Source organism: Scatophagus argus, chromosome 11 (assembly GCF_020382885.2).
Source record: "Scatophagus argus isolate fScaArg1 chromosome 11, fScaArg1.pri, whole genome shotgun sequence".
Taxonomy (NCBI): domain Eukaryota; kingdom Metazoa; phylum Chordata; class Actinopteri; family Scatophagidae; genus Scatophagus; species Scatophagus argus.
The window spans coordinates 17,245,535-17,255,829 of NC_058503.1; the positions used below are offsets into that span (position 1 = coordinate 17,245,535).

The window sequence follows — 10,295 nt, forward strand, 5'->3', positions numbered from 1 at the left end:
ATTGCCTGATGTTTTTCTTTTCTTTCTAGATTGGACAACATGAAGATGGGGCCATGAAGGATCCTGTGATAACTTAGGATAAACTGCATCTTTGTGCTTTTCATCTATTCAAGAGGTGATGAGATCGTTTAAGTTCTTTTTTGATGCTTTGTCATTCAGATTTTATATTGAACTATTACAGCATAACGGCAATTCATTTGCAGAAGTGTACTTTACAGAACAGTTCAACTTGCCCTTGCAAACATATGTCTGTTTACTCGATTTGAGGTCTGTTTGCTCAGGATCCCTCAATACCATCAGTAATACTGACTTATAAGCAAAGACACCAGAGCTTCATTTTAGGGTCCCTACGGGCATTTTCATAAGGTCAGATTGCGCATTGTCTCAGAATTTAAATCTTGATAAAGGAAAGACCAGCAGATGAAGATTTCAATGTAAACAAAAGGGGTAAAGCTGAAATCAGATGGCCCTGGGAACATACACACAAATGAACACATGCCTATATCTGTACACTTTTTATCTGTACACAGTTTTACTCAAAGAAATAGTGAGGTGATGTAAATCAAATGACAGGAGACAAGGGCAGGAAGAAGGTGTAGTCTTGGGAAGAAAGATGGTGTCAGAGCTAGCCTTTGTTGCGTTTTGCATATGAAAAGTGGATGTTATGACTAAGACAACATGCATTGGTCACATTTGCTGTAATCGCCATAATCCTCGGCTGGCCGTAATAACTGACTGCTTGGTTGATACATGGATGAGTGTACACGTGTCATCGCTAAATTTTGTACAAGTTGACTTGTCTCTTGCAATGCATCATTTATAAATCAGACTTCAAGCTTAGGTATTCATGCATTGATTTTTTTTTTTGTATGATGTATCTGTAGAGTTTTTTTAGTCCATTTTTCTATATTTATCATTTCCTTTTGGTATTCACTGTTGTAAATGAGTTTTAAGTTGTTAATCTAGCTAGCTTTACCTTCAGAAAGGCTTTCCATCTCACTCTGGAGTCATTCACTTTTGACAAGCATTGGAAGGTTTTCAGTTTAACAGAAAAACTGATTGAGTTGCAGGGTTGGATTACAACTCATTTAGTCTGAGGTATTTGGGTGATGGGGAATTTAAAAGATACTTTTTAGGAATTTCAGAGTAACGTGTTCTTAGAAATATTTTTGATCATTTCCTGTCAATGTGTTAGAATTGACTGATTTGATAAGATGTTTTCCCTCCTCTCTGAAATCTTGTGGAACGCTTATTGCATACATATTGTTGAAATTACCAGAGGTTCATGTCTGTATTACAAGACCTGTTCATGCAGTAAGCTATTATTTTTGATGCATCACATGTGCAGGATTTTACTGTCTCTATTTTTTCATCTTTATCCTGACCAGGCATTTCAAATGGTTGAGGTGAAATTATCTCATGTGTGTAATTTATGCTTTAAATTTGTGCAAAAAAATAACGTTACTTACTGTTTTGTTTGAATGATTAGTGCTTTAAGGACGAGAGTGAGTGGTACCACAAAACCAGTGATGTCACGGGTTCCCACCCCTCCTCCCCCTGGGGAGATGTCAAGTGGACCTGTGGCAGAGAGCTGGTGTTACACACAGGTATTGTCATAAATAAACAACACACTGAATGTTCTATGCACAAGTGATAGAATCTGTTATGTTTTTGATAATCTGTTAAATAGTTTCAAATCCTCCTATAGGGAAATTTTCTTTATAAACTACTAAGCCCTTAGTACTGGTTTTTGAAGTATTACTCCTATTGTTATATTTCAGTATTTATTTTAATAGGACTTTTCACAGCAGGTAATTTGACTTGTCATAGTAGCAACAGCTCAGTTGTTATCAGTAACATTAACAATGGCTTGAGTGTCCCTGTAAGCCATTAGTGTTTCACTGATCCAGCAAGCACAATACCAGGATCCTGAAACTAAAGCAGCTAATTGCAATTCAGACATCATTAATTTTTATTAATTTCTTGTTCCTCCAGCTGTGACTTGTTGAAATGCAACATGTCAGAATGTCTTAGACTGTACTGGTTTATTGACCAGAGTATTTGAAATTATATTCTGAAACATTTTTGTTATTAATGTCACGAGGTCAAAAGATCATACCAAGTCTTAGCATTTTCTTTTGTTGTGTGATAAAAAAATGGTCCTGATGGTTTCCTGTGTTTTTGTTTTTTCTTATGATCCCAAGGTCAAAGTTGTGAAGTTTTCCTACATGTGGACAATAAACAACTTTAGTTTTTGCAGAGAAGAAATGGGGGAGGTTTTGAAGAGCTCAACCTTCTCCTCTGGCCCTAATGACAAGATGAAATGGTTAGTACTGAAGCAAGACTTGTCAGTGCAATTCATTTATTTGCAAGGCTTCTGTTTAAGATGAAAATCCTTGACAGTTCATGAATAATTGTAGGCCTTCAGAGTTTTGTAAAAATGCGTTCATGCTTACCAATAGATCTGTCAGATTTGATCACATACAGTTTTATGTTCTTGAATTTCCGTCAGCACAAACATGAATGTCATTGTGTGGGATCTCTGCACATAAGTGATAATTACACACAGAATCCCCCTGAAGGCTCGTCATAGTCATCTTATTTGATAAAAGTAGTTACGACTGTCTTCTGTGTAACGTTACTGATGTGCTGCGCTGTCTGTTCACTTGCCAGGTGTCTGCGAGTCAATCCAAAGGGACTTGATGATGAAAGCAAAGATTACCTGTCATTGTATTTACTTCTTGTTAGCTGTCCAAAAAGTGAAGTCAGAGCAAAGTTCAAGTTTTCTTTGTTGAATGCAAAAAGAGAGGAGACAAAAGCGATGGGTGAGTACGAGCATTCAGAATCACATGCACAAAAAACTTATTTTTGTTGTTTATTTTTGTACCTCCACTTTTATTTTTGTTTCTAACTTTCAAACAAGAGAGACACAATATCTACACTTGGCACCATTTTCTTCTTGTTACAGAAAGCCAAAGAGCATATAGGTTTGTACAAGGCAAAGACTGGGGCTTCAAAAAATTTATAAGGAGAGATTTCCTCCTTGATGAAGCCAATGGACTCTTACCAGATGACAAGCTCACCCTGTTCTGTGAGGTAAATATTATTGCTTTACTTTTGATTCCTCAAACTAAGAATTGCAGTATTTTTTTTCATTGAGCTGGAACAATTAGTCAGTGAAAAGAAAATTAATCACAAACTATTATGATGATAAACTGTTTCATCCATTTTTCAAGCAAAAGTGTAAAACACTGAAGCACATGAATAGTTTTTGGGTTTTGGACTTTTGGTGAGACAAAAAAGGCAATTTTGACAACATCACTTTGAGCTCTGCTAAATTGAGATGAGCATTTTTCACATTTTCTTGACTACATGATTAACTGTGAAAATAAGACTAAACAATAATGAAAATAACTGAAAAAATCAATTTGGTTACCACACATTCTGTATCCATCCACATACCTTCCTGTATGACTGTTTGAAGTTGTGATGTGTACTGGAAATGATTTTGAGTCTGGATTTAAATTATTAGGAAACTAGAGTTTTGGTTCTTATTCAGCTAGCTAGTTAGAGTCTTATTCATATAGGCTTGCTGATGAGTAATTAGCATGTATATTATAAATTATGGGGAAAAGTGTGATTTAAAATGCACAACAGGCACTGAGCTTGTGTTCTCATTTGGTTATTTTCTTTATGCTTTTCTGTGCTTACTAGATTAGCAAAACATGTTGACGTGGAGCTCAGTAGACTTGTCAGGAGTGCCAGTTGGTTTCCAATTGATTGGAAATGATTGAAATTGTTGTTTGAAATTTGTCTTAATGTGTTTCTATTTAGCTTCTGTTATCCTCATTTTGCAACATAGCACACCAGTACTATGACAAAATGCCTCTCTCTCAACTGAGCTGCTGCTGTGTTTTATGTGGCATTCAAATTATGAATCTTTGATGGAAGGTATGAAATCATACCACTGTTTACCTAATATTACCTTAAGTGAATCAACTCTAGAGTCTCTTAATTCTTGTCATGACCAGTTTACACTCTAGTGCCATTTAACTACAAACAGACTGTTGGCATTTGCTTCAAATGGCATTAACCTCTTAGAAAGTGAAAAGCTTCCCCCATCTTAAGTCATTTACAATGATGCCTGTTTTTCGAAATAATTGAATTCAGTTTGTCAGGAAGAATAATGTTAAACTAAAATGTTCTTCCAAGGGACAAGTTAAGTGAAGTGCCGATGTATTTTGATGTTGATGGAAATGCAATTGGCCAAATACTGCCAGGAACAGAGAGCGTGCCAGACAAAAGTTCCTAAAAGATTGAACAATTTCAGGGAAATTACCACTGTGATAAACAAATTACATTCAAATGAAAGACAGAATGCCTCTTGTCATCAATTAGATGTTTCAGCAAAGTTAATTAATTTGCGTTTCAAGCACTTGTGCTATTGTGAGAAGCATTCATTCCCACTGTGGATTCCTTTGTCTTGAAAATGCATTTTAAAGGAGCAAGTTGGATTGTTCTCCAGTGTAGTAAGACACATTTGCTGCTGGATTTGTTAAGATGTTTAACTTTGATGATATTGCTTCAGCATGTTGTTCTCTTTGTGATGTTTGACCATGTTCAGGTAAGCGTTGTCCAGGATTCCGTTAACATTTCGGGCCAGTCCAACATGAACATGTTGAAGGTACCAGAGTGTCAGCTGTCCGATGACTTGGGGAACCTGTGGGAGTGTTCACGCTTCACGGACTGCAGCCTCTATGTCAGAGGGCAGGAGTTCAAAGCCCACAAATCTATCCTTGCAGGTGAGCCCCCCCTCCACCGCGCACACTCACATACACCCCTCTCCTGAAATGGCCGTAGTCATGTCTACACCTCTTCTTAATGGCCCTTTTGAGGAAAGCCATAAGCGCTACAGAGGGTTTATATTCCTGGCTTGATTTGTAGCAGCCTACTTTTGCAGTGGGTGCTAATCCAGCCTAGTACCCCTGCTTGGTCCTGTTTGACCCAGATGCCTCTAGGATCTGGGAGATTGAGAGGCTGGCTCTCCTCTTCAGCTTGTGTCCATTAGACATGGTGGCAGCTGCACTAGTCAGGTTGAAATGCTGACAAAGTGGCTGCTATACGGATTTTGCAAGATTTTCAGGCTGTCATAGTTCAATAGATGTTTTGTGTTTAATACGTTCTTTGTTTTTCATGCATAAAAGAAATGTGTTCTATTTAAGCTTCTTTATTTGTCACTGTGTTATTAGGTCTTGCAGTGTTTAATATGACATTGACTATTCATTATTTCTTTGACAGCGAGGTCACCAGTCTTTAATGCAATGTTTGAACATGAAATGGAGGAAAGTAAAAAGGTAAGAATAAATTACAGCTGCCTTTTGTTACGAGTTCTGTTTTCCCCAATAGTTCATGTATGTCTACAAAGCACAGTATTGCACTAATTATTGATCAGAATACTTTGTCGTGTTTAAAACGTGTCCTTGTCCTTACATGGTGGTAGTGGGTCTTGTTTCGTGGATGTTTTTCATTGAGAAAGACGTACAGAAATCTCTTATCTTCCCTTCTAGAATCGTGTTGACATCAGTGACGTTGACCCAGATGTCTTTAAGGAAATGATGGGCTTCATATATACAGGAAAAGCCCCAAACCTGGAGAAGATGGCAGACAATTTGCTGGCAGCTGCAGATAAAGTGAGTACCAAAGTAACTAAAACATTGGCTAACATCTACCTTCCACTCCTTTTTTTAAAAAAAAAAAAATTATTAAAATATAATTTGTTTGATTATGATCATCATCGACAATTGTTCACAGTACGTCTAAGTTAGAGTCAAGCAGTTTGTCCAATCAGCATGGTCATCTGGTTGGTTACATCACAGGTTTGTTCACGTAGTGTCAGTCTGCTAGTCAGTGAGGTTATGTGAAATTTTAAACGTACAAGGACATTTAATACCACAGTGTGTGATTCACATGAAAAGTCCATTGTGAGCACCTTGATGAGAATTTTTATTCAAAAGTTTCATTTTACTTTTTATTTTTTTATGTATTTTTTTTTCATCATCAGGCCACTGAAATGCTGAAACAGTCATTAGATGTGATATACTGTAGTATCGGGCAGTCATGTACCTCGCTGTTTCTCCAAATCTTGGGCTTGAGTGTTTGAAGCCTCCAGTGGGCAAAACAGTCAGCACTGGATGGAAGTCGGCGAGGCTAAAGGCTAATGTGGATCTGTTGTGTAATTATACAGCTGTTAGCCTGCAATCTGTGCAACAGAATCTCAGTATTGTAAACTATGAATAATATAGTTAAGTGTTGTGTGCTATGATGATATCTATTGTTCAGCTATAGAAAAAAAACTTCAGTCATTTCATATTATGCCCTATTGTATAATTTTTTTTACACCACAAATTATATGCTTTATAGCAATACTGTGGCAAGCAGTGCTGAATGAGGGACAGGAAGCGTCTCTCAGCGATGTCAGCCCTTTAATGACATCTTAAAAAAAAAAAACAAGACAAATGTGCTAATTGTGTTGTGATGTCTCCTTTTTAATTTTGGACCACTGAAGCTGTTGGTTTTTGAAAAACACATAGGTGCCACTGGCTGCAGTGATTGTTGGTTTGGAGAGGTTTGATACCTTACACGTTTAACGATGAGGGTCTTCCACACGCTGCTCATCTGCTATTGGGAAAACTGAATTGTGGGTGGAAAAAAATCCAGAATGGGAGCTGTGTTGTTGCGTTTTGACTGTCATAAAACATCCTGCTGGCATAGAAAGTCAAGAGCAGATGCAGGGAGAAACAGAAGGAGGCAGGCCAAGCTGGTGTGTGCACAGCAGAGATGTAAGGGTGTGTGTGGAGAAAAGAAAAGCAAGCAGATTAAAATAGTTTGTAAGTATACACTGAGTGTCCTCACCACTGGTACACTGTCATTCTGTACAGAAGCATTTCAAATAGGAGAAAAATAATCAAATTTGAGCAAGCACATATTTATTTGTCAAGTATATAATTCAAAATGTGATATGAAATAGGCCTTTCCATCTGGTCATTTTATTATTCATTATATTTGCAGAAGAGCTTACATTAAGTTTTATCAACGATCAGTGCATGCTGTATGCCTAAAGTAATATTTTTGGACCAAGATAAAGATCCTCCTGTAAGCTCACAGATCTTTTCTAAACACCTTTGACTAGTTCACAGACTCAGATATGCACAACTGTATAATGGATATTGTGCTGATCACAGATTTGATGGATGAGCTACAGCCTTACTGTAGTAAGCAAATGGGGTAATTAATTAAACACTAGAGTAGATCTTACAGGAGCCGATTGGACGTTTTGGTGGAGACAAAACCTCAAGATACAGGGGGGTGGGATCCGCTGTGCATTCAGGGTGTAACCACTGCTTTTGTGTTCCCCTCTGAACCCCCCTCCCCAGTACGCTCTCGAGCGTTTAAAGGTCATGTGTGAAGAGGCCTTGTGCAACAGCCTTTCAGTGGAGAATGTGGCCGACACCCTCATCCTAGCAGACTTGCACAGTGCCGAGCAGCTCAAAGCACAAGCCATAGATTTTATCAACAGGCAAGTATCGCAAAAAAAAAAAAAAGAAAGAAAAAAAACTCCAGTGATAAATTCCTGCTGCCATTTCTGTTTACCAGCCCTGAATGCTTACCTTTTTATCTCCTTGCCATAGGTGCAGTGTCCTGAGACAGCTGGGCTGTAAAGATGGAAAGAACTGGAATAGCAAGTATGTAATTAGCTGATATATGTGACACAAGATTAATAACACACTCTTATCTCTTCCCCCTACCAGATGCATTAGAATTCATTGTTTTAGCCCGGGCAGACAGAGTGCTATTTGCCTTTTCAGTTTGAAGCTCCATATCTTTGTATCCAAGTTATTAATAGACTCATACCTGGATAAACCCTGAAAATCGAATATTTGCAGAATTTTAAGAAGAAGGGAGGTGGTCGCTGTTTGAAGTTTTTCTTTCAGATGATTTAGTGTGTTGTCATAGGGCACCTTGAAATGTTGAACTTATTTCTGTCTTTGTTGTATTCAACCAGTGAAGGCATTTCTAATCCGGCATTCATTTCGACTTATGCGCAGACGGCATTAATGGCCCTTTTCAAGTTTACCCCGCAACCCACAAATCAAGTCCTCCTTATTTGCTTTGTCATTACAGTCTCATTTGTGTTTATTGATTTTTAATGTGCACATTCTCATGTCTCAGTGTTAACTTCATTTTGCCTGTGCTTACAGTCATGCTACAGATATAATGGAGACTGCAGGCTGGAAGTCAATGATCCAGTCCCATCCTCACTTGGTAGCCGAGGCCTTTCGTGCCCTGGCTTCAGCACAGTGCCCACCCTTTGGTCTTCCCAGGAAGCGTCTAAAACAGTCTTGACTGCCTGACTGTGCCCCAGGACTGTACTGGCGGTGTGAAGCATGGGTTTACAATGGAAGGACTAGCGAGGGAACCACTCTTATTTCCACCAAAACTGAACACACTTGAAATAAAGAAGAGTGGAGCTTCCTGGCCAAGGATGTGGGGAGGCTGGCACGTGGATGACTGACATCAGCAGATTGGGAAAAAATTGGTAAACTTGGTGTTGCTTGCTTGCTTTGCTGCCCCAACTGAATTCTGTTCAGCCTGGGTAGCAAGTCAAGGTGACTGCTACTGTTTTTTTTTCCTGTAATTTTGGAAATGGCCTTAATATATCTGCCATTGCTCTGGAGCTACTCTAGAGTACTTTGTCTATTTTACTCTGTGCCTGCCTTGTCACAAAGACCAGGCCTCCTCCAGGTTGCACTAGTTCCCATGAATAGTCATTTTGATATGGAGTTCTATAGGAACGTAACAAAGGTTTAACTAAGTGGGAAATATTATATATTTGTAATGTTTAGCCCGTTTTGTGACTAGACATTAAAAGGCATGAACACTTTCAGTGCAAGGTCAGTTCTTTACACTTTTTAAAAAATGTGTATGCCCCATATTGATGGCACCATTTCTATGTAAATGACAGTTGAACCATCTTCAGAAGACCAGTGTACAAGAAAGTCTGTTGCATAATTGTGGGGGGAAAAAAAAATGTGATCTGCCATTATGACGATCCAGTGTCAATCCTTATGATACATGTAAGATGGAAAAGTGTCTATACTTTGGCCCTAATATATTAAAACATTGGAAATATATGGAAATATTTACTCAGTCTCCCATTTTTGGACAACATATTCCAGATCATACGTCTGTGAACTGTTATAGATTCAATTTTGAGAATTTTCTGTCCTTAGTATCGCCAACTTGCAAATATTATATATTCTCAATATATTGTGGTTAACTAAAAGTGGAGAGACTAATGCATGGTCATGTTATTGTCAAAGAAAGTGTCCAAGTACCAATTTTGTTTTTAACAATTTATTTTCTGCAATTATCTGACATATTTGTGCAGAATTAAATGAATTGAGTATGTGCAAAAAAATTTCCTCTAACATGCTTGGATATTTGTAGGATGCTGAGCATCACTTCTACTGGCAATGTTATTCTGTGTTTGAAAGGGGGGTTGTCATGTTTATTCAGTTCGTCTCGTATGTAGCGTGGTGTGATCGACACTTCAGAGGATTTTGTAAATTAAAAGAGAAACATCATTTTTACATGATATTACTCATCATTCAGCGTCATGTTGAGATGTTAAACCTCTTTTGTTTGGGAGCAAAAAAGATGAAGTTGTTGTCTGCAAGAATGCCTGCATTAACCCATTAAACCATTTTCCAGCAGTCTCAAGTAGCCCATTTTTTTCTTCTCCCCGCTGGGGATTGTTTAAATCAATGTGACAAGAGATTTCAGTTTTCAGGAAGGGTGATTATTATCTACACTTTCTTTTTAATGATAATGTTAATGGATGTGGATGTCAGGCTGAGGTGTCTCTCCCTCTCTACCCGTCTTTCTCTCCAGTGGTTTTCTTTTAAATAGAAGATTAGAAAACAACAACACAGTGATAATCAAAAGAAAGAGTTCTTAAACTGCATTAGCATAGTATCATGTTTAATGTCAAACCTTTCACAGCACAAAGACTTTTTTCCCCCTTTGTTTTATGTGTGAAAGCTCTGCACAAGCTTTAATTAAAGTGAACGCGAGACCGCTGTGTCCTGCCGGAACGCAACGTCTTCATCGGCAGCTTGCTGATCCTCATCCGCCCCTCAGCACAGATCTCAGGAAAAGACCTGATACCATCTATGCTTTAGGACGCCTCTCCAACCTTTTGTCTTCCTCTTTCGCTTCCCTCTACTAACTGTAAC

General features: G+C 38.2%; 1 protein-coding gene across 1 annotated transcript; it reads left to right on the forward strand.

Annotated features, from left to right (window-relative positions):
* The first annotated feature begins 7 nt into the window (after nt 1–7).
* spopla (speckle type BTB/POZ protein like a) lies at nt 8–9,775 on the forward strand. Its single transcript, XM_046404617.1, has 11 exons — nt 8–115; nt 1,490–1,607; nt 2,205–2,326; nt 2,674–2,825; nt 2,969–3,096; nt 4,625–4,802; nt 5,299–5,354; nt 5,568–5,690; nt 7,434–7,576; nt 7,689–7,742; nt 8,259–9,775. The coding sequence occupies exons 2-11, from the start codon at nt 1,530–1,532 to the stop codon at nt 8,401–8,403; spliced, it is 1,179 nt and encodes a 392-aa protein (XP_046260573.1). The 5' UTR covers nt 8–115; nt 1,490–1,529; the 3' UTR covers nt 8,404–9,775.
* Nucleotides 9,776–10,295: the final 520 nt, after the last annotated feature.